The sequence below is a fragment of the Hypanus sabinus genome, chromosome 5, assembly GCF_030144855.1.
Source record: "Hypanus sabinus isolate sHypSab1 chromosome 5, sHypSab1.hap1, whole genome shotgun sequence".
In the NCBI taxonomy this organism is placed as follows: Eukaryota; Metazoa; Chordata; class Chondrichthyes; order Myliobatiformes; family Dasyatidae; genus Hypanus; species Hypanus sabinus.
Window position 1 is genome coordinate 65,662,803 of NC_082710.1, and position 25,483 is coordinate 65,688,285.

Below are 25,483 nucleotides of genomic sequence, written 5' to 3' on the forward strand. Positions count from 1 at the left end.
GAATTTTTTAATTTCCAAAGTGTACTACTGAAGCTGTTCTTTAGCCAATATGGGTCTGAGTGTGACTTTAATCCCCTACCACTGCAGTGTGTGACAAACCACTGAAATGGCTTAACAAATCAATCAGTACTAGTATTTTTAAAGAGGGAGATTATCAGTTTCTCCAGATGAGTAGAAATGGGCAATAACCCCCTACTTTAGAACATTCTAAAAGTAAACTGTATGTTGCTTTTGGCCCTTATGTAGTTTTGTACATGGCACTGCTTAAGAGTTAAATGGCTCCCTTTTAACAGGGAATTGTATAGTAATGAAAATAAAGACAGAAAATGCAGCTTGAAACAGTTAAGTTTAGTTCAGTGACTTTTCATCAGAAGATGCCCAGACTTGCTTTTCCACAAAATTAAGGGTTCTCACTGTAGCATGATTCCACATTACTAAAAAGCACTTTCTTTAGCTTTCAGGAAAGTACATTATCCACGCAAAATTTGCAAACAGTGATAGTTTTTACAAAAAGTAATTAGTTGTTCAATGGAATGGTATTACATACAAGCAAGTTTTATCATTTTCAACTTTCAAAATAACATCAGGTACAGTGGTGATTGGGATGTTAAAATAATACATTTGTTAAAATGTCAACTGGTTGGACATGCAGAGACGCAACATACAGGTTGTATGGCATTACTAATGAACTGCATCCAATTAGTCATCTGCCATAGTTCAATATTCACAAAATTGTCTTAAGTTCCTTGAAAAAGGATAACTTCCTTCCATTCTATTTCTCTGGTTTTATCCTATTTCTATCTTTAAAACCCAATCTGGGACATGCAACTTCTGCCACAAGTAGGGCAGGTGTTTGATGTGTTGGATGGAGGGATAGTTTGAGGAGAGAGTGTGCCCCTTCCACCGTTTACAGTGAGCTTATGTATCTCTCAATGAATAGACTTGAGGTGTCCAGTACCATCCTAAATGTTTCTCCATTTCAGGCAGTCACAAGCTGGTGTTTCTATGAAGACTTTTGAGACCATATTTGAATGGTTCCGTCAGACCATCCTGCTGGCCTCATGATTTGGTAGAGCTTGGGAGTGTCCATTTGAAGAATCTGGTGCCTGACAGAATATACTTAGGAGTTCAAGGACGTGCTGACTTTAGTCACCTTATCTTGAATTTGAAGTACTCTGAGGAAACAGTATTAATGGTACCTTTCCAGTGCTTTGAATGCTCATGTAGGGTGATACATGAATCACTGCTGGATGGTACACCATGAACTTTTTGCCATACTTCACTCTTTTACATAATTGGCCAAACGCTGTGAAGCCATCAGGAAATTTCAATCAATGGATGTCTTCGTTCTAATTGCTAAGATACAAGTAGTGGTCCGTGTTTTCCTGTGGACCTTTTAGGTGATGGGATACAGTGTTGTTCTGTTGAGAATGTTAACTGTTCAGCCCATTCTCTTTCCTTTAGTGAACAAATCGACAATGACTTGGTGCTGGGACTCCAAGTATGCAGGTTGATGACTAGTGATTAGTTCTGGAATGGAGGCAACACTGGTTGAATAGTTTCCTATTTATCCTGCAAATTAGCTAGATTCCAGTAACAAACCTTGTTGGCAAGATGGAACACTGTGGAAAGGTAAATTGAGAAAAATGCTAGGATTTGACACCAGTTGTCAATTAACTCCTTGGTCTCTCAAATGACAGAGTTTAATGGTTAGAAAAGCCCTGTAAAGCACTGATGCTGCTCCAAGTTGTTAAAGGGAGAAAAGAACAGAAATCCAATTTAGAATAACTTTATTCTCCAATGTAGCAGAGAATTAAATTTAAACTCAAGTTTTTGCTTGAATGATTCTTCCACTCTCAAGGGCTAATATGATTACAGCCAAGTCATTCTGAACCATACTGTATGTTTGTTTAAAAACAGTATGATTATCTAAAATATTACATAGCAGATCATAAATAATATTATACATATAGTTATTGTCATCAGAATTATTTCATACTGGCCTTTTACAGAGATCAGGTTGTTTGTACTACTGTGAACATGATTTTCCAAAGGTTTTTGAAAAAATTTTCCACCATTATTCCTTACATCTCAATCAGGAACTGAGTTTTCTGGCATATTTATTTCAGCAGAAAATTCTTCATTACTTGTAATATGATTAACAGCCATTTCCCAATGCTTCAAACACCAATTCCATTTTTGGCTAAATCTTTGAATCAACTAAAAAAGTGAACTCCCACTTAGGACTCACAGCATAACAGGAGGCTGCAATCTCTAAATAACCAGCAACATTATTACAGATGAATCTTTCGAAAACTCAAGAATGCCACAAATTTACTTTGTTTCTCTTTCAGCATTTAAGGTAAAGAAAAATAACATGTAAAATGAAAAAGTGTATCAGGGAATTTTGTGCGAATTATTGACAGTCTTCAGTTGAACTCTAACAGTTTTCAGAAACCTGCAAATACACTACAGCCATCTGTTGAACCATTGAAATAATACTCCGGAAAGCATTTCAAAATCAAAAGCATACTGTGGAATTTGGATTAGAAGTGACATTATTAGTCACTCTCTTATTTGAATGATAAATTTCACCTGATTGGACACTATAGCATTACAATTTAACCCTCTTTTTGAACAGTCAGATTTTGTGGTTTCGAGGACAGGACTCTACATTCAATGGCCACTTTATTAGGCGCATCTGATTGTTAATGCAAATATCTAATCAGTCAATCATATGGCAGCAACTCAATACATAAAAGCATGCAGACACGGTCAAGAGGTTCAGTTGTTGTTCAGACCAAACATCAGAATGGGGAAGAAATGTGATCAAAGTGACTTCCATTATGGAATAATTAATGGTGCCAGACAGGGTGGTTTGAGTATCTCAGAAATTGCCAATTTTCTGGGATTTTTGCACCCAACAGTCTCTAGGGTTTACAGAGAATGGTAAGAAAAACAAAAAAACATCCAGTGAGCAATAGTTATGTGGGTAAAAATGCCTTGTTGATAAGAGGTCAGAGGATAATGGCTACACTGGCTCAAGCTGACAGGAAAGCTAGAGTAACTCAATAACCATGTGTTACAACAGTGGTGTGCAGAAAAGCATCTCTGAACACACAAAACATCAAACCTTGAAGTGAATGGGCTAGAGCAGTAGAATGCCACAAGCATACGCTCAGTGGCCACTTTATTAGGTACAGGAGTTACCTAATAAAGTGGTCACTGAACGTATAAAGTGAACATTGAAAAGGGTTACAATGAATGGAAATTCTCTATTCAAGTTCCTAAGACAGAAACAGAAAATATTTTACCTACCTCTAATATTCCAAACAAATTCATGTCATTTATAACAAATTGATCCACACTAAGTGCTAGCTGTATTTTGAAAAGGACTATTATCTCAAATATAGAGAACAAGAGAGCTTTAGAGTAGTAGGAACAACTATGCACACAAGAATTAAGAATCTGTACCAAGAGCTCAAGGTCCCATCGAAACAACTTTTATTGTAGCCAATTATCTCAATTTACATATATACATCTTCAACTAAGCAAGAATGTAAATTGAGTCTCCTGCAAACTATTCTGCCCAATCCCCAATTCATGCTCCAGTGCACTAGGATTTAGCACCCAGTGCTTTGTTCTCTGGCCTGTTCCTTTCTGTGACAGGGCTTTATTGTTCAAGTGATGCTTTCCCCGCACTGGCACGCCACGCATCCTCTCCATGTCCTACATTTAAAGGAACACTAGGACAAGGGCTAATAAATAATGTCGTAAAAGTCAAATAAGTGTTTGTTATCCAAGGAGAAAGTATGCCATTAGTATAAAACAAATCGGTTCTAGAAAGAAAATAATCCTTTTGTACATTCCATTTATTTAATGATTCACCCTATAATCTAGTCAAATCATGTCTGCTTTAAATGAATACCCTGAATTAACAGCACAGAATGTGCATCTCCACGTTCCAAGAGCTTTAGCTGTATATCCATGACAATTACTGTCAAATTTGGGCAATCAACCAGAGCCCCATTAGGTACTAGGTTCATTTCACTCAATCAAAGCAATTCCACAGGCAATTCTCTTCATTCCTAACACAGCTTTCACAATATTAAATCTTTACAATGGTACCTCTAATCGTTCTTCCAGATTGCCATCTATTGTTAAATGGATGGCAAATGGTGCAAAGTGTCTTTCTCTTTCCACAGAAACTACCTGGCCTGCTGAGTATTTCCAGCATTTTGTGATTTTTCATTTTTCCAGCATCTGGAGTATTTCACTTTTGGAACAGAATGTCTTTTATGGATTTGTAAAAGCAACATATGGTCAATGCTGATTACTTGTCCTCCTGCACAGTGATATAATTAGTAAAGGCTTATTCAGTGAGAATCAAACCTTCCTTTCTCCTCTCCACATAAATATACAGATAATCAATGGTCAATATATTCACCCTACAGGTCTCCTTTGCTCCTTGATTTATACATCGTCCAGATAAAACATGAGCTATACATTCAGGAAATACACAAACAGACTATTCTGTGCTAATCACTTTGCAGATTTTGGTTAGTCAGCAACTACTGAAATAAAATAGCTGAACAGCATAAAAAAATTGCAGTATATATTTTATACAGTTACTAAATTCTACAAAATTTGATTTGCCCTGAATTCGGCACCTTACTGACATTTTGCTATTAATTGCAATTGAAACGTCTATTTTCATCGTTTTCACCTTACAAGAGCTCTTTTTTCTAAAATAAAGAGGTCAGCACCTTCAAAGCAGCAAATACAAACATGGGGAATGTCTATGTCAGAGCAAAGTACTTGGCAAATTGCCGCCATGCCATCTCAAGCAGGTGGTCTTAGAATGCTTGTATAAGTGACTCGATTGACTGAATCTTTTGCCACATTTTAAACATGCATAGGGTTTCTCTCCAGTGTGAACACGAATATGTTTTTTGCAATCTGTTAATGTTAAAAATGTCTTGCAGCAAATTTTACAAGCATATTTACGGGCACCTTCCACCACCAGCACATTGTGTTCTGACATGGCTTTCTTACACTTTGAAAGTACATCTGCAGATGCACGTGTCAGCTGCGGAGGGCCTGTCTGTAAAGAATGGTTATTTTCAAAAGTGGAAGAGGTACTGTTTAATATTCGGACCTGAGAATTAGAGCTATTGTCTTGTGATCCAGAACCTCCATCTCCAACAGAAGTCACTATGGGCATTTTTGGGGCAATGCGGCGATAACCTGGAAAATTAGTGGCTCCTCCTCGCGATGAAATGATTGACTGCCTAGAAAGTGAATGCAATCCAGAACTAGGCCTGGGAAATTCCAATCTGAATGGTTCTCCCCCAGTTTTGTACTCTGAAGACTGCCCACATGACAGGCCCAGCAAGTCCTGCATAGGTCTCATGAAATGAGAATCAGCACTGTCATTAAAGGGATTCTCCATTCGCGTTGCTACCATTGTTGAATTGACGCTGGCAGACACACTGGATGTTGGACTCATTAAGTAAGTAGCTTCACTCTCCATTCTGCCGTCGCTCGTTGTGTTCGGGAGGTTGTCATCTGCACTTTGGCCTCCACTGAAACTGCTTGATCGGTTTTTATTCAAAAAGGTGGAAATATGAAAGGGGGCTTTTGTGTCTGTGTTTGCGGATTCCAGAATGTGTATGTCGGTTACTCTGTCTGTACTAGACTGAGGGTCAGAAAAACTTCGGTCACTGCTCTCTGGACTAAGCTCCAGTTTTTCTGCACTAGGCATTCCTCCCTCCACCTCCACTGACTCACTGCCTTCAGCCTGCGAGGCAGCATCACTCGTCTCATCTTGAGGATCAGGGGAGCTCAGTGGCTCGGCCTTTACAACAATTCGGACCTGTTCCTCACTTCCATTTATGTGGAGCTCTGTAGTCTCAGAATGAAAATCTGACTTCTCATTTGCAGAATCTTGGTTGAAACTAGTTTCGATGTGAGTTGCTTGAGAAACCACAGATACTTGTGAATGGTTGACTCCTTTGTCTGACTGACTGGTTACCTGGTTATCTTCTGGCGTACTAAAGGCTTGCTCAAAAATCATAGCATTTTCTACCTGATTTTCAACACTTGCATCAGTTTTTGAACCATCTCCCAATTTCAGGGAGTCTGGTGTAAACAGTTCCTCACAAGTATGCACCACAGCTTGCCCATTGTCTGATGTCCCTTCAGTGATGATAGATTCATCCACGGAAGGTCTTATCCTTTGCTTTGATCTTTCATCAGGAATGGCTTTCCTTTTCTGCAGACGCCTGACAGGAAATGCAGTCGACTGATCCTCCAAGTGGTGGCGCAGTGACGAGTTCACACCAACTTGCTCGTCCATTGTTTGACTGGAGCTGAGGGCAGAATTGACTAAACTCAAACCCAGCTGCTGAAGCAGAAATGATCTCTGCATACGAGCATTTTGTTCTTGAAGCCTTTCACTTGTAGGGGACATGGGTACAGTCCTGGTTGTTAAGTAATGTTTGCAAGCCTTCACCACAGAATTCAGGTGGAGGTGGGAAGCTGCTAAAAGCACATCCATCACGTTGCTCTCTCCCAGCATTAGAGTGGATGTATACATCATTTCAACAAGAGCTGCAAAAGCCTCTGCCGTGACCACTTCACTGTCAAGCTGAACCATGTTCATTGATTGATCAGTCTCAGGGACAGTAAAGAGAGCTCGAAAATGGGTGCTACATGCTGCAAGCACAGACCGATGAGCTTTGAAATGTCGGCTCCCAACAACAATCACACAGTCACAGAGTTGTCCATGTAGCCGCTGATAGTTCAGCTGCTGAAAAACTTGCTCAAAGTGCCCTGGAAAATCCATAATCCTATTAAAAGGGGAAAAAAAAAGAGGGTATGATAGGTTCTTCCAACTGCAACAATCCTGATTTCCAAAGAAATTACATTTTCTAAGCTGCAATTAAAACAGTAGGCATCATCTACCTACTTGCAATTCACAAATAACAATGTGAAACAATTTAAAGAATGGTCTTCTAAAGTATACCTTATAAAAACACAAATTATAGTATAATAATTCCATTCGTGCACTAATTTTTAAAAACTATTCCATTATTGACGTACGATAGAGACAAAGACTGACAGATTTCTGACATCTGATCAATCGTTAGTTGAAATGGTAAAGAAATACATTAAGTCCAGTTCTCCTTTTCACAGAACAGAATTTCAGAATCTGCACAAGTAAGACTGTATCTATGAATGCTAACTTTAAAAAGCTAGATCTTCCCAGTGGGCCTAAAGGTCTGTGCTAAAACACTAAATTACATTACGCAAGGGGACTTCGATGCTCCTAACAGAATTCTGTACAAGTAGCTCATATTCAGGTAGCTTCACACCTACATGTTAGAAAGATCTTAATTTCTATCTGGATGTTACAAATCTAAGTGCAAACCATATATCTTTTTAATTAAAATTTTGCATTTTAAAGTTATAATACAGCACAACAGCAAATGCATATACCAAGCAGCAATGGTGTTGCTAAACCTTCTCTTCACAGTGGTCATATTAGCAACTCCAAATTGTTAATCCCCCTAAAAACCTCCGAATTACACAGCACATCTGGTTTTTCATGGATCAAAATATCATTTATCATCAGTTGGTCAGAAGTATCAAACATCGAGGGCCCTGTCAGTCAGGGTCGACCATAGATGCTGCATCCTAGCTGTCTAGATACACAAGCCAGGGGATTACAATATGGAAAACAAGCTGTTGTCCTTGTAGCAAGTTACACCTGTCCACACTTCTGATGAACACAAAGGAATGGTAGAGATCAGAACAGTTTGACACCAGCAGCATTGTACGAGTTGCCAGACAGAACTGCAGCTCTGGATTTTTCCTCTGGGTTTACTCCCAGAGCCTTTCCCATTGCGGGTATATGCGCAAGGCAGTGGAGGTTTGAGAACAAACTTTGATGACACAAATAAGGCAGTAATGGGCCAACCTCTGCTGGCTAAATGATACTTGTGTGTTTTTTTTATATAAATAACTGAAATTGACCAAATGTTTAAAATGTACAAAAAAATTAAATACTGCAGAAGCATTACCCAATGATGACTTGTGTGAAGCATGCAATTTGCTATTCAGCATAATTCAGATTGTAGAATTCATCATGCCAGTAACTCAATTTGAAATGTTGTCCAGATAACTCTACTATTGATTACCTGTTCATATTTAAGTTTATTTACAATTGTGAGGTTATCTACTTTGGGAGTAAGAACAGGAAGGCAGACTATTATCTGAACGGTGTAGAGTTAGGTAAGGGAGAAATACAAAGAGATCTAGGAGTCCTGGTTCATCAGTCACTGAAGGTGAATGAGCAAGTGCAGCAGGCAGTGAAGAAGGCTAATGGAATGTTGGCCTTTATTACAAAGGGAATTGAGTACAAGAGCAAGGAAATCCTCTTGCATTTGTACAGCGCCCTGGTGAGACCACACCTGGAGTATTGTGTACAGTTTTGGTTTCCAGGGTTAAGGAAGGACATCCTGGCTGTAGAGGAAGTGCAGCGTAGATTCACAAGGTCAATTCCTGGGATGTCAGGACTGTCTTACGCAGAAAGGTTAGAGAGACTGGGCTTGTACACGCTGGAATTAAGGAGATTGAGGAGGCATCTGATTGCAACATATAAGATTATTAAGGGATTGGACAAGATAGAGGCAGGAAATACGTTCCAGATGCTGGGAGAGTCCAGTACCAGAGGGCATGGTTTGAGAATAAGGGGTAGGTCATTTAGGACAGAGTTAAGGAAAAACTTCTTCTCCCAGAGAGTTGTGGGGGTCTGGAATGCACTGCCTCGGAAGGCAGTGGAGGCCAATTCACTGGATGCTTTCAAGAAGAAGCTAGACAGGTACCTTACAGATAGGGGAATCAAGGGATATGAGGACAAGGCAGAAACCGGGTATTGATAGTAGATGATCAGCCATGATCTCCAAATGGCAGTGCAGGCTCGAAGGGCCAAATGGTCTACTTCTGCACCTATTGTCTATTGATCTAGCTTCCACAGCCTTCCTACGCAGAAAATTCCAGAGATTCACAACTTTGAGAAAAAAATTCTGCTGTGCCTCAGTTTTAAATGAACTCTCCTTGTCTTGTAACTATTGACCCTTATTAGAAACTCTTAGGATCGTATTCATATATCTTTCAATAAATTCATCCTTCACTGTTTTCTGAACTACAAAGAACAGATCCAATCTCAGCCACTCATTTAGTGCAACCTTCTCATCTCATAAAACAGCCTAATGACCCTCTACTGGGCTGCCTCCATCTTTAACTAAAATAAAACCCAAAGCCGTATGTAGTACTCTAGCTGGGTCTCACCAATGCCCAAACAAATCTAACAATACTTTTCTATTTTAAAATTCCGATCCCCAGCAATAGAGGCTAATGTGCCTTTAGACTTCTCAATTACTTGACACAACTACATGCTAACTTTGTTTCATGCACAAGAACACAAAAGAATTTCTGCACTTCACTCATTTGTAGTTTCCCCTACTTATTTAAGTTTACTTTTCTTAAATTGTTCCTACCAAGGAACATGACATCACACTTTAAACAATTTACCAAGTTTTTGCCCATTCATTCAATCTGTATACGTTCAATGGCAATGAGAAAGAAATGTGATCTAAAAAAACACAAAATGCTGGCAGAACTCAGCAGGCCAGACAGCATCTATGGGAGGAAGTAATAACGACGTTTCGGGCCGAAACCCTTCATCAGGAGTGAAGTAACATGGGATGGTGGAGAGGGGATAAGAAGTGGGGGGGAAGGATGAAGTAGAGAGCTGGGAAGTGATAGGCTAGAGGGAAATGGGCTGGGGGGAGATTATAGTGAGGGGGAAAAAAAGAGAAAGAGAACCAGTGAAAAAATAGATAGGGATGGGGTAAAGGGGGGCTGGGGTATCAACAGAGGTCTGTGAATTGGATGTTCATGCCGGCAGGTAGGAGGCTACCTAGGCGGGAGATAAGGTATTGCTCCATCGACCTGCATGTGGCCTCATCTTGACAGTAGAGGAGGCCATGGACAGACACGTCAGAGTGGGAGTGTTCTGTGGAATTGAAGTGTGATCTGAGTGACTTTAACTGTGGAATGCTTGTTGGTGCCAGATGGAGTGGTTTGAGTGTCTCAGAAACTGCTGATCTCCTGGAGTTTTCACACATAGCAGTCTCTAGGGTTTACAGAGAATGGCGCAAAACAAAAACACCCAGTAACCAGCAATGCAGAGGGCAAAAATGCCTTAATAATGAGAGACAGAGGAGAATGGCCAGATTGGTTCAAGCTGACAGGAAGGCAACAGTAACTCAAATAATCACTCGTTACAACAGTGGTGTACACAAGAGTATCTATGAATGCACAATGAACCTCAAAGTGGATGGACCATAGCAGCATAAAACCACGTATACATACAGTGGCCACTTTATTAGGTACAGGAGGTTTCCTTACTGGAGTCCTAACACCCTACACCCTCTTCCAAACCAATAACAGATATATATAATTGAGGGTCAATAACTGATCCATAGGGTACTTTACATGATGTATTTTTCCAGAATGAAAACAAAGTATTTCATTTATGCAGTAATCAGTCTTCAATCCATGTTAGTACACTTTCCTCAATATCATGACTTCTATTGTACACAGCTTTTTATATGAATCCGTACAGAATGCCTTCTAGAAATCCAGATACACTGCAGGTTCCATTCTATTGACTTTGCTTGTTATGTCCTCAAAGAACTCTAATTTGTCAAACATGACTTTTCTCTCATAAAATCATGAAAACTGGTTTGATCTCAGAGATTTTCTAAGAGACTAGCTATTTCTTCTTTGACTAAAGACTAACTGTCCACCATTTTCCCTTTATTTAGACCCCCATTTCGAACAAGGGCATTGTGTTTTCAAATCTGCTGCTACTCTCCCAGAGCTCTGAATTATGAAAAACTTCAAACAATGGCTCTGTTATCTTTGCAACTACTTCATTTAAACCCCATGGATGCAGGCCAGCACAGCCAGATGGCTTGTCTGCCCGTGGTCCCAACAGATGTTCCTATACTTTCCTCCTCAAGATAGGAATTGAAGCAAGTTCATCCTTTCTATTTGAAAGAAGATGGGTGGTAGGGTGGAGATACATCTCTACCAAAGGAGGAGTAAGCCACTCCTCCTCCTGCTAGCCTGCAGGTCACCCTAGGGCAAGCTATAGCACTTGTTTAGCATATTGCAGTCATGGATAAGACCATGATTGCCCACATCATACGACATGGTGACAGCAGACCATCTGCTAACCTGGGAATGTTTATAGCATCCACAAAGGCCAGGTGAGGTATTAACTTATCTGCCATCTTCTTGTTTCCCATTATTAATTCCCCAGACTCACTCTCCAGTCTCCTACATACCTCCTTTTACTGAGACTACAAAAGCTCTCTTACAGTTCATTGTGATATTATTTCCACTTTACACTCATAATTAATTTTCCCACTCATTATTAGCTTTACAGTCATCTACTACTGATTTCTAAAAAAAAATTAAGTTCTCATCCTCAGGTCCATCATTTGCTTTTGCCAAATGGTGTCTCTAGTATTTTTTAATTTGGTGTTACTTTGATCTTTGCTAATAATGGATTGTTCACCTTTCTTATTGGGATAAACTTTACTAAGAATAGGTTCTTGTGGGTCTTTCACAACTCACTAACGACCTTTCTTTTTACTTATTTTCCCAATCCACTCTAGACAACACTTCCTTCAAACCATTGTAATTGTTTGTATTTAGTTCAGGATACTACATTCAGATCAAAGGTATTGTATCTTAAAACATACTATGTTTTGATTATTACTCCCCAGAAATTCCCCAACTACAAGATCTCTCGGCATGAGGGGATATAAAAAAATTATTTTGAACCTATGTAACCTCCAGCTAAAAGAATAATTGGGATTGAATAGGAATTTTGGAACTGAAGTAAACTCTGCCTTCAGCAGTCAGCTAAGACAGATCCATACCAGTTCTCCCTGGCTTGCAGAGAGACACTGAGAGTTTGATAACATTGTACATGTACCCACATTTAAGAAGGGGGAAGAGGGCTCACCGATAAGGACAGAAATGAACATCCATCTGTAATTAAGTCAGGGCCTAGCAAAGGGAATAACTGATAAGGACTGGACAGCACATCCATCTGTAATTAAGACTTGATCTAGCGGACTCTCTTATCTGTAACTAAGTTTTGCACCAACAGACTTGGTGGGTGTACCAATTCAAATAACATATTACAACAGTAATGTATGGGGCTTACTATGTATAAATATATGGCTGTAGCCTGAGAGAGGGGGTCCACTTGTCGAATGGTGGCACTACTTACATACCTTCCCTATGACAACTGGGTCTCAAACTCCTGCAGGAGGGTGCACAATAAACTGTAAGAAGCTGGTCTCCCGAGTTTTATTCCGATTCAACTTTAATAGGCGTTCTACCTCATTACACATAATTAAATATAAACACTATTAAAAGAGATGGGGTAGCAATGTAAATCAAGAGAGGGATATGCACACTGGTGAGAAATGATATAATATCATGATATGGTATCTGTTCCTGGGTAGATTCTGTAACACATTTCTCTTTAAGAAACCATTACTGAAGCATTCTGCAGATTCCTTTTCCACAAGACCTTTATCAGTCTAATTACTGCATCAACACACAGATTAAAATTACCGAAATCCCTTCTTATATTTTTCTCTATTTGATTTTTCTCCAATTATGTTTTGTCCTCGTTAGGCAAAACTTTGGGGGCCAATAGACCGCTCCCAACTGTGTCTTTTTATTCCCTTGCTATTCTTTATTTCCACCAATACAGACAGCACACCATGAACGACATCATTACACACCACATACAGATCGCTTTAATCAATATTGCTACCCCTTCTCTTCTTTTCAAACTGACAAATAACTTTGGATTTTGAATTTGAGTTCTCAGTTCTAGTCAACCTGGAACAATGTGTATTAGAACAAGCAACACACACAAAATGCTGGGGAACTCAGCAGGGCAGGCCTGCCTTGTGTCTGTTGCTTGGATCTCCAGCATCTGCAGGTTTTCTCCTGTTTGTGCTTGGCCTACTAGAACAAACTCATCTGTTACTATTTCCATCATCAACTCATCCATCTTGTGGCAAATACTATGTACACTCAGATAAAGTGTTATAAACCTCACTTTTTAAAAAATAGCTTGGTTTCAGTTTCTAGAGCACTTTTCCTTACAGTTTTCTGCTTTCCAATGGTTTTGATTTTCATTCATTGCCTCACCTGCCTTTCTCTTTATTTGATTCATTGAACTTTGTTACTTGCACCCTCCCTCCCATTCTAATTAGTCTAAAGCCTATCCACAGCTCTTGTACTGTGAACCAAAAGCGAGTTGAAAATGAAATCCATCCCAAAGGAAGAGCTCACCTTTCCAATAACATTTATACCCGTGCTCCATGATTCGGAATCCATTCATCTCACAGTCTTTGAACTATGCATTTACTTCTCCAATCTTCAAATGTGCAGAGAATAAGTAAAATTATCAACATTGTGGTCTTATTTTTCAAATGTTGCCCCAAACTGCACCTAATCCCTTCGCTAAACCACCTTCCTTGTTCTAGCTATGTTATAAGTGCCTACCTGGACCATTATAACTGGACCTTCCCCTTTTATCTTGTTCCCAAACATCCTCAACCATGGAACTCTCCATGCAATGCTATCTACAGACCGTTGCCTTTACTGCATAGAAGAGATACTATGGTGGGTGAAAGGGGGCCATTTATGAATCTGCACTAATGAAGTGGCTGTTGATGGAACTAAGACAGTGAAGCAGGAAATTGTGGAGGGACCATTCTCTGGAATACAGATGGGAGAGGGAAAGAGGCCACTTTTTTTAAACAATAATCCTAATTTTATTCTGCCCACATTCCCATCAGTTCCCCTCCCCAGGCTGTACTACACAATAGAGTTAACTACTGTCATTAATTAACCTGCTACTGAGTGGGAGCAAACCAAGCCCCAAAGAAAACCCATATTATTGCAGATAGCACCTGAGCATGAGGATCGAAAAGCAGGTCACCATGCTATGAGGCAGCAACTCTACTGGTGCATGTTCCTTAACTATGTTATCTCTGCAATGACTATATTTCCCTCTCCCTCCTTTCCAGCTTGAATGGGTCCTGGTACTATGTACAGTTTGCACATACTGTCCCCATTTTGTCTAAACAGCCAGAATCTTGTATCTGTTAAGGCCAAGGCTCCTCAAGCTACCCTCTGATCACTCTATATGCCCCTTTTGCGCTTGTGCTTTAGTATCCCTGACCACTGCAATATGCAGGTAGATATGGAAAATTAAGTTGATCCCAAAAGAAAGAATTTGTAAAATGCCTACGAGCTGTTTTTTTTTTTAAAAAAGAGCAGCTTGTGGTCAAGCCCACAGGAGAAAATTTAACTCTGGATTGGGTTTTGTATAATGAACTAGATTTGATAAGTGAGCTTAAAGTAAAGGAACCTTTAGGAGATAGTGAACATAATGTGATAGAACTTACTCCGCAGTTTGAGAGGGAGAAGCTAAAATTGAATATATTCATATTGCAACTGCTTAAGGGAACTACAGAGGCATGAGAGAGGAGCTGGTTTCGCTGATTGGAAGGAACACTAGCAGGGATGATAACAGAGCAGCGATGGCAAGAATAACAAGCAGGATAGACAAAGAGTCAGTACAGGTTGTTTACTTGGATTTTCAGAAGGCCTATAACAAGGTGCCAAACATGAGGCTTGATGTTAAACAAGAGTCCACAGTATTTCAGGAAAGATAATAGAATGAACAGAAAATTACTAACCGGAACGAGGCAAAAAGTGGGAATAAAGAGGAACTTTTCCTGTTGGCTCCCAGTGACTAGTGGTGGTCTGCAAGGTTTGGTGGGTCCACCATTACATGTTAATGAGCTAGATGATGGAATTGATGATTTGGTGGCCAAGTTTCCAGATGATAGGGAATGAAAGGATTAACATATGGGAAGCGTTTGATGGCTCCTGATTACTTCCATCCAATTATTACTCAAAAATTATCTGAAATGCTTGATTGGAAGCAAAGCCCAGTGTTTGTCATCTCTAGGATCATTTAAAGATTGAACTTTGCATTACCACCCTCAGTGCCTTCCAATTTCTCATTTACATGCCACCTTCTAGAACACTCAACAACACAAGTTCTAAACACAATCTGGCAACATTAAATGTAGATCGACCTCAATACTGTCTTGTTTAATAGAACCATAGAACATTACAGCACAGAAACAGGCTTTTTGGCCCTTCTTGGTTGTGCCAAACCATTTTTCTGCCTAGTCCCACTGACCTGCACCTGGCCTATATCCTTCCATGCTCCTCTCATCCATGTACCTGTCCAAGTTTTTCTTAAATGTTAAAAGTGAGCCCGCATTTACCACTTCATCTGGCAGCTCATTCAACACTCCCACCTCTCTCTTGTGTGAAGAAGCCCCCCTACCCAATGTTCTCTTTAAACTTTTCCCTCTTCACCCTTAACCCATGTCCTCTGGTTTTTTTCTCCCCTAGTCTCAGTGGAAAAAGCCTGTTTGCATTCACTCTATCTATACCCATTATAATTTTACATACCTCTATCAAGTCTCCCCTCATTCTCCTACGCTCCAGGGAATAAAGTCCTAACCTATTCAACCATTCTCTTTAACTCAGTTTCTCAAGACCCGGCAACATCCTTGTAAACCTTCTCTGCACTCTTTCATCCTTAATATCCTTCCTGTAATTAGGTGACCAAAACTGCACACAATACTCTAAATTCAGCCTCACCAATGCCTTATACAACCTCACCATAACATTCCAACTCTTATACTCAATACTCTGATCTATAAAAATAGATTCAACATTTCCAATTTGTCACAAAGCTTCTTTGGTATCCAAAGCATGAGAAACAGAAATTTACTCTGTCCAAATATTGGAGCAGAAAAGCAATTATTTCTGGTCACCAGAACTCTGCCTCTTGCCTCTCACTATTGCACATTCCATCTCAATAATATGGTCAAATTTGCTTGTCTGTGCAACACCTTCTGAATAAAAATCTCCATTCTTAGTTTATTTCAAGAAGCAAGAGTACGTACCATGTACAAAATCAAAGGGGAGAAACCAACTGCAGCTTGTGATTGATATTATTTATCAGCTTCTGACGATTATAATTATCCACTAACACCTAATATACAAGTTAACTCTAGTTCTCCTTCACTTTTGGTGATTGATGTTTCATTTTATTTTGCCTCTGTTGTTATTTATTTTCTGTGACCTTGTCAGTAACTATTTTCCAAATTAAATTTTGAGATGGGGAAGCTCAACTTCAGTGAAGGCAACCACTCTTCAATGCTAAACAATTTTTCTAATTCAAAGTTAAGTCTTGAGGACTTGTAGTGGGCCTAGGTAGAAGATGTGACGCTGTGCCTTGAACATCATTTCATGTTTGTTCTGCTCATTCCACGTTAAATTACCAAACATCATGTTTGGTTCCTCTAGAAGCCTCCTCCCATTAGATTGATGATCACACTGGTGCTACTGCCTGCTCTTGAACAAAACTCTATAGAGTTTCTTGACCTAGGCTGACAATTCAACGCTACTCTCGTCTTCACATGGTCAATTACTGTCTCTTTCCTTCCTTGCCTTCTGTCTCCAATACAGGGCACGATCAACAACCATTATCCATTAGAAGCCCACTATCCCCATGGTTATCTTGACTACACCTCCTATGATGGTTCCTGCAAGAACTCTATTCCAATCTTCTAATCTTCTATTGTTCCTAACTCAGTTACGTCTGTTCAGATGAAGACACTCTCCACATCTTCAGTGTCTCTAAGATATCTCCCTTCTCCTTTAAGTGTACTTTCCTCTCCATCACAGATGAGAGGTTCTCAACCACACCAATACCATTACTCTCATTTCTGCTCTCATCCCATCTCTTTCCACCCAAATAAAAGTGTTCATGCCCTTGCCAACTCCACATTCAATGGGTCCCCCTGTATAACTTCCACTACTTTCAACAAGTTTATATCCTCAAATATATCTTCCCCTCTCCCATCTGTATTCCAGAGAATGGTCCCTCCCCAATTTCCTGCTTCACTGTCTTAGTTCCATCAACAGCCACTTCATTGTTCATTGCACTAGGCAGACTTTATAGATGTCCTCTTGGCATGTCCCTTCCATAAATCCAAGGACCCAAACAATTCCATGTACTGCTTCCTAATTAGTGCTCACACCACAGTCTCATCTATGTTTGCAAAAGAACAAATATGAAATGGATATATGCAATGCAGAACATCTCTGTTCAGTCCACAAGAACAATCCTGAACTTCCAATTTCCTGTCACTTTAATTCTCCATCTCACTCCCACTCTGACCTTTCTGTCTTTAGCCTTTTATATTTTTCCAGTGATGTTCAAGGCACAGCATCACATCTTCCACCTAGGCCTGCTACAAGTCCTCAAGACTCAACTTTGAATTAGAAAAGTTGTTTAGAATTGAAAAGTGGTTGCCTTCACCGATGCTGAACTTCCACATCTCAAAATTTAATTTGGAAAATGGTTACTGACAAGGGCACGGAAATAAGTAAAGAGGCAAGCCCAGTATTATAGAAAAGGGGAGAGAGTTAATGAAAAGATGAAAAACGAATTTAGCTCTAACATCAGGAAGATCTGCATATTTATTGTCCCAAATTACATCTGCAAAGGTTTATGGGGAAAACATTTCCAGCAGAAGGTATTCCAAGTAACACTGGAATAACAAAATAACAAAAACTGGAGTAACAAAAGCAGTGTAAATGCTACAAACACTTTGCTTCAAAGAAATAAGCCACTGTTTTGACAGGAGTAAAAAGGAAACACAATGATGAACATGTTCTCTAACATTACTCTGAATGGAAGGCAATTGAACTGGAAAAATATCCACATCCCGATTAGCAAACTGTAATATCAATAATAAAGCCACTCCATGACATTGAACAGGTTTTATGCGAAAACTAGCAGTGAAATGCAGCCTTTAACCATTACTTTTAAATTATCTGTAAAGAAGATTTTAAGAAACTGAGAGAAAGTAACTTGAGAAAGTAACATGCACAAATCCACCTGGACAAATTTAGATTGATTCTGCAAACTTTTCCTTAACATATGAATCAAAATATGTTGACCAGAGTAAATAAATCAGAACATAAATACTGTTCTAAAGCCACTGTAATACCATGACCTCAACAACCATCTAAATGCACAGCATTTTACTCTTCCCAATTTTGGGCACTCTTATTTTGTTTGGTAATCCTGTGAGGTACCTTATCAATAATCTTCCTAAAGTCCAAACATGCAACAGAACTGGTTCACTGGTCCTGAAGAAGACTCTCAGCACAAAACATTAACTGTTTATTCATTGACACAGCTGCTGCCTAACCTGCAGTTTGTATGGCGGCTCACCTTTATCTATTTTGCTAGGTATAGTCTCAAAAAAATTCCAACTGATCTGTCAGATTTATGTTAGCTCTGAACATTCATAAATGACCTCAACACTTGGTCCATAAAATTCCTCAACTTTCTGTTGTGTATTCAACATTTTAGTAATATTTGAAGAATATTGTAAATATTGTGCTTGATTAAGCAATATTTGTTATTTATATAATACTTTGTGGGATATATATAAAAGTAATTAAATGGCATATGTCATTACACCAATACATGTTGGACACTTTCAGTGATTTCACAAGATGAGTTTGAACAGCATTTCAAAGATACTAAACTGAAGCCTACTGATATCCAACTTACACTGGAGAGAAGTTGACATTTGTAACAGAGAAATTCAACAACCAACAAGCCACACTGGGCTTGTATGTGGTAAAAATAAGAGGGGGCCAGGATTGTGGGGTCGTGATTGACTGAGTCAACTACCACTTGATTGGCGATCCATCCACCACTAGCATGCCACATCGCCTGCAACAGAGTCAACTGAAAGTGAATTAAGAAAGGTACCAGATGATGTCACGGCAATGCTCATGGATGGCACTGGAAAACTCAAACATACCAAGAGTAAAATAGTATTAAATGAAAATGCCACATGCAAGTTTTGCAATGTCCATCTGGTTCCTCAAACCATCTGTGATAAAGCAGCCAGTGAGCTAAATTGCATGGAAACTGAAGGAATTCTTTCCAAGGTTGAGTGAAGCCCATGGGCAATCCCATTGTCCCAGAAGCCAAGAAGAAAGAGTCTGTCAGGATCTGTGGTGATCAACCCAGCACTTCAGTAAAGTGGACTTAGCTGAGGCCTACCTACAGATGTAAATGGAAGAAGAATCCCATCTGTTTCTCACCATAAACACTCACAAAGGGTTTTATCGCTAATATAGGCTTACTTTTGGAGTCGCATCTGCACCTGCACTCTGGCAGAAAGCTATGGACCAGGTGCTGCAAGGCTGGATGACATTATTGTTGCTGGAAAGGATAACGAGGAACATATCCAAAATCTTAAAAAAGTGTTAAGAAGATTATACATTATGGGTTTAGAGCATGACACAAGTGTGAGTTCTTTAAACCAAGCATCACTTACTGTAGTCATACCATTGACACACAGGGATTACATAAGTGTGCTGAGAAAATTCAAGCAGTGGTGGATGCTCCAAGGCCAAAGGATGTGTCACAGTTACGGTACTTCTTTGGGATTTGTCAAGTTCTATAACTGGCTCCTGTCAAACTTGCCTACTGTGCCCCACCCCTTGAATTCATTACTACAGAGCAGGAAGAAATGGCAATGGGCAAAGCAGTGTGAGGTGGCTTTCCAAAAGACAAAGGAAATGGTGATGTCAGACACTGTACTCACATGTTATGATCCACATCATCCAGTGAAGATTGCCATACATTGTTTGGGATGCCAATATGTTTAAAAGAAAGCTGAGCAGAGCAGTCAGAACCACTTTTTGCATTCCCAGAATCAACTCATTCAAACACCAAGGAGTTTACTTCACAGCCACAAGTCTCTCCTAGCAAGCAGAGCAACTTCCACAGCCTTGTCATCCCACAAGAAATCCTCTGTAATGATTAAATCTTTAGGTGTGAATGAGACAATTTAAAATTTACTGGGCTGTGGATGTATATTATATAGTATACTGTATATACCCTGTGAGTGTTGTGTATTTAGCATTTCAATAATATTTGAGTATTATAAATATATTGCTTGATTAAGCATTTGTTAGTTACATAGTGCATTGCAGGTTATATGTAAAAGGCATACATCATCAAGCCTCACTGAGAGCAGAAATGAAGTTACACTCGCATTCTGGGTTCCTATCTTTTTCTTGCAATTAGCCTATGGTTTGGAAGTACAAAACATAACGCTTCCACTGTTGCTGACATTTGACCAGCCATCTGAAAAACTATTTGCTCTTTTCCTTCAGCTCCTTTCTTTAAGTGGTGGGCTACACTTGCTGCAGCCTTCCAATCTCTGAAAATTGTTCAAGAACCCATGGAAAATAACTGATGCATCCACTAACACCCAGGGAATTCTCTTTCAAAACCTGCAGATGCAAGTCATTAGGTCCTGAGGATGTATGACTTATCAATCTCATCAATTGTTCCACGACTAATTTTTCACTATTACAGATTCCTTTGGGCTCTTCATTGTGCAGCAGGGGGCTCTGACGGGGATGAGAAGCCGGCTGGGGGTCCGGGGAGACGGGGGTGAGGGAGTGGATAGGTGAGGGTGCCCAGGAGGACCGTTCCCGCGCCCCTCATTGTGCCCTCGCCCCCCTCACCGCGCACGCGCACGCGCACTCCCGACCACCTCTACCTGTGCCGCGCACCGCCGCCTCCCCCGTTCCTGCACAAAGCGGCCGAAGCGCGACCGACAGCCCGACGATCGGCTGAGTGCGACCGGGCTGGGGTGTTACCCTGGAGCCCGCGGATCGCACGCAACAGGCCCGAACCCCGGCCTCCGCGCTGCGATGAATGAGGACGGCAACGGCAACCGCTTTCTCCTCCCCATCGGCCTCTGACAAACCGTCACCTCTGATCCGGAAACGGAAACGGCCTTCTCCGGGATTGACATGTGCCGGTTGGCGCCCTTCTCTGTCTTATTGGCCCGTGTGGAGAGTGGAGCCTGAAACTTTACCCCAGTCTTCGAAATGAACCACAGGTTTAATCTCGTATTGTAAAGAAGAAACTTACACAATTTCAAAAAGTAATGCTAATTGAAGGACGGTCAGGAAACATTTAACAATGCATTCAAATAGTGACTAAGATCTTTTGCATTCCCGTTTTAAATTTCCTTTCATGGGATGTGACCAAACACCGGTTTAGCCATTATATATTTGTCTATCTTCAATTACCGCTGTGTAGGTGCTGGAACCGCTTTTATGAGCCTCTTAAGTCATGGTGAAGGTGGTCCCTAAAGTTCTTGCAATACGCTTGAGGAACATAGAGGGTCAGGCAGCATCTGTGCAGGGAAATGAACAGGCCACCTTTTGGGTCAACTTGGCCAAACAAGGACTGCCCATTTCCCACCATAGATACTGCCTAGCGCACAGAGCATCTTTTTTACACCTGCAGTCTCGTGTGTCCTTGAAGTCAATGGTTGTGTAGGGTAATATAATCAGCGGAAATGTACATAGTTCATAGCCACTTTAAGAGGCTGGTTTGACGTGACAACATAATTATGTAAAGTACTTTTACCGTGCTTTGTGTTCAGTGCTTGGAGTACAATAAGTGAATTACTATGTTTTTTCTTAGAAATAATGCCTCCGCCATATGTTTTCAGTGAAAACCTGATGCTCTAGGATGATTCCAGAATTATTGAACATGTCAGCCAATGCAGTCGCTTTGAAACTTGCCGGAGTTTTCAGAGCAAAATGCCATCGCTTGGTTTGTACAAGCTGGGGCCCAATTCGCACTGTGAGAAATCACTGTCTACAACATCAACAAGATCGCTCAGCAATTCCACCGCTGTGAGAGTGGTGAGTCTGCTTGAACACTCACTTGAACACAATAAATACCGATCACTGAAAACTCGCCTTTTACAGACCTTCGGACTATCGGAGTCTGAGTGCACCAAACAGTTGCTCTCCTCGTCCGGCCTCGGTGATGCTAAGCTGTCAGAGCTAATGGACCAAGAGCTGTCTCTCCTGGGAAATCATCCTTGATTTACTTTTAAAGAACTCTTCATGTAGCAAATGCCTGATCAAATCTGCATAGCCCTCACTAGTGCACCCTTGAAGGACTATAGGGAGCTTACTAAAATGGCTGATAGTCTCTGCTCAGCCAGGCAGCAGTGCATCATTCCTCCTCCTTTCCCTGCCTCAATAACCCCAGTCAGCAAGGACCTGAACATAAGGACACCTGTGGCTGCGAAACAGACAACGACGGGCCTGTGTTTTTACCACACTCGCTTTGGTACAAAAATTAGTAAGTGCCCACCAGCTTGCAGCTACCACAGTGCCAGCACATTGGGACATCAGAGGTCTGTGAACGCCATGGGTTCCAGACGCCAGGGTCACCTACTATTCATTACAGACACCCTTTCAGGGCACACTTCTTCTGTGACATGGGCGCTCTAGTGAGTGTGCTGCAGCCAGAATCACCTATTGATGAGAAGGCAAAGAGCAATGAAACCTTGCTGGAGGCTGCCAGGGGCAGCAGGATCCAGACTGATGGGACACGATGGGTGGCGCTCTGCTTCAGTAGGTGACATTACACATGGGACCTTGTCCACGTTAAAGTGGCTGGACCTCTGCTTGATGCAGACTTCCTGTGTGCCCATGGACTATAAGTCAATCTTAAGAACTGCTGGCTTGTGAATGTCAAGGACTTCACCCTGCTCGTCGTTACCCTGATCTCCCAGTAAATTTCCCACAATGACTGTCAAGCACAATCATCACCACGTTGAGTTTACTCAACAAAAATTTTAGCTATTAGATTAGAAAAAGTACTATCTCAGATTATTTCAGAAGATCAAACTGGTTTTATGAGGAATCGGTATTCCTTTTTTAATGTTAGAAAATTGATTAATATAATTCATACTTCACCACCCACAATCCCAGAATGTGTTATCTCATTAGATGCTGAAAAAGCTTTTGATAGAGTTGAATGGATATATTTATTTAATACATTGAGAAATTTTAATTTTAGTCCTAACTTTATATCATGGATTAAATTAATATATCATAAACCTGTTGCTTCTGTTTTTACAAATAACTATAGATCCTCTTTTTTTCAATTATCTCGTGGTACGAGACAAGGCTGTCCCTTAAGTCCTTTATTATTTATTTAATATTGCATTAGAACCTTTAGCTATTGCTATTCGTGAATCTCCTAATATTTTTGGTATTACCCGTAATGAGAAGTTATACAAATTATCTCTTTATGCTGATGATTTGCTGTTATATATTTCTGACCCTGATAGGTCTATTCCTGCTATTTTATCCTTGTTGGTTCAATTTGGTACTTTTTCTGGTTATAAACTAAATTTAGATAAGAGTGAATTATTTCCTTTAAATGCACAAACTTTATTGAGTGATAGGATACCATTTAAAGTTGTTACTGATAACTTTACCTATTTAGGTATAAAAATTACCAAGAAATATAAAGATTTATTTAGACTGAATTTTTTACCTATGCTTCATCAAATTCATCAACTTACTACAAGATGGTCTCCTTTGTTTTTATCATTAATTGGTCGGATTAATGCTATTAAAATGATGATTTTACCGAAATTTTTATACTTATTTCAAGCCCTACCAGTTTTTATTTCTAAATTTTTTTTTGTTAACATTGATTCAAAAATTTCCTCATTTGTGTGGCAAAATAAAAACCCTAGGTTAAGTAAAAAGCAATTACAAAAATCAAAAAAAGATGGTGGTTTAGCTTTACCCAATTTTAGATTTTATTATTGGGCAAATAATATTCGTAATTTATTGTATTGGAAACTAGATTTGGATTCACCACTGTGCCCACAGTGGGTAAATTTGGAATGTAATGAGGTAAAGGGATATTCTCTATTCTCTGTTCTTGGTTCTTGTCTTCCTGCGGATTTAGTTAAATTTAATAAACAAATATCTAATCCTGTTATTAAACATACATTACGAATTTGGTTTCAATTTCGTAAGTTTTTTATTTTGAAAAACTTTGTTCTTGATAGCCCTATCTTACTTAATTTCTTTTTCAAACCCTCTTGGACAGATCAAGCTTTTAACATATGGAAAAGGAAAGGTATAAAATGTTTTCGTGATCTCTTTTTTGAAGATACTTTGATGTCATTTGATCAACCTTCCAACAAATTTGAATTACCTAAATCTAATTTTTTCAGATATTTACAAATTAGAAATTTCTTACATAAAGTTTTACCATCTTTTCCTAATTCAACTTTGGTGGACATTACAGATTTGATTTTTACCTTAAATCCTTGTCAGAAGGGATTAGTAGCTTTTATTTATAATATGATTATGAAGATACAACCAGAAATATCAGTTAGAATTAAACAAGAATGGGAAAAAGAACTTCGATATAACATATCAACAGATAAATGGGAAAAAATATTGCAAATGGTTAATTCTTCTTCTATATGTGCTAAACATGCTTTAATACAATTTAAAATTGTACATAGAGCTCATATGTCTAAAGATAAACTTGCTCAATTCTATTCTCATATTAACCCTCAATGTGACAAATGTCATTCAGAAGTGGCCTCATTGACCCATATGTTCTGGTCATGTCCCACTTTACATAATTACTGGAAGGACATATTTACTACTATTTCCTCAATTTGGAATATAGATTTACAACCTCATTTTATTACTGCAATTTTTGGCATACCAAATGAAGATGGTAATCAGTTTTCCCCTTCAATCAGACGAATGATTGCTTTTGTAACATTAATGGCCAGAAGGTCTATATTACAAAATTGGAAAGAAGTAAATCCTCCTACCACATTTCAATGGCTTTCTCAAATTATTTCTTATCTGAGTTTGGAAAAAATTAGAAGCACTATTTTTGACTCATCAATTAAATTTGAAGAAACTTGGAGACCGTTTATTCGACATTTTCATATGAATTAATTTGGCCTTTTCCAGACCTTCTTTCTGTTTATTCATGTTCAGGTATGGAGTTCCGGAGTTCTTTGACACTATCATATACTTGTAAACTGTTATTATTGCCCATGTTAGTTTAGTTTAGTGTTTTATTTTTTTTTAATATATACTTTTTTTCACATATTTTCAATTTTTTTTTCTTTTTTAATGGTTATTTTTGTTTTTTTTTCATATAATCATATGGACTTGATTGATTAAGGTATTTTCTTCTGTTGATGTTTAGTAGGATATTGTTATCTTATTATCAATGTGATTTCAAGTCTATTGTATTCATAATTTACTTATTATTATGTTATTTTTTTTGTGTATATATGAAAATCAATAAAAA

At 39.3% G+C, this 25,483-nt stretch overlaps 1 protein-coding gene across 5 annotated transcripts in view; it reads right to left on the minus strand.

The window, feature by feature from the left end:
• Positions 1-25,483, minus strand: part of LOC132394204 (zinc finger and BTB domain-containing protein 5) — a 79,359-nt gene that overhangs the window by 20,319 nt on the left and 33,557 nt on the right. The window contains exons 1-3 of one of the 5 annotated variants that reach the window (XM_059970066.1): positions 20,865-21,081; positions 13,459-13,543; positions 334-6,851 (exon numbers count right to left, since the gene is read on the minus strand). In XM_059970066.1, coding sequence (XP_059826049.1) covers positions 4,805-6,851; positions 13,459-13,472 — 2,061 coding nt within the window. In that variant the 5' untranslated portion in view covers positions 13,473-13,543; positions 20,865-21,081 and the 3' untranslated portion in view covers positions 334-4,804. Of the gene's footprint in view, positions 1-333; positions 6,852-13,458; positions 13,544-20,864; positions 21,807-25,483 lie in introns of those variants that run through there. The other 4 variants (XM_059970065.1, XM_059970068.1, XR_009512216.1 and 1 more) reach the window with 4 other exon arrangements.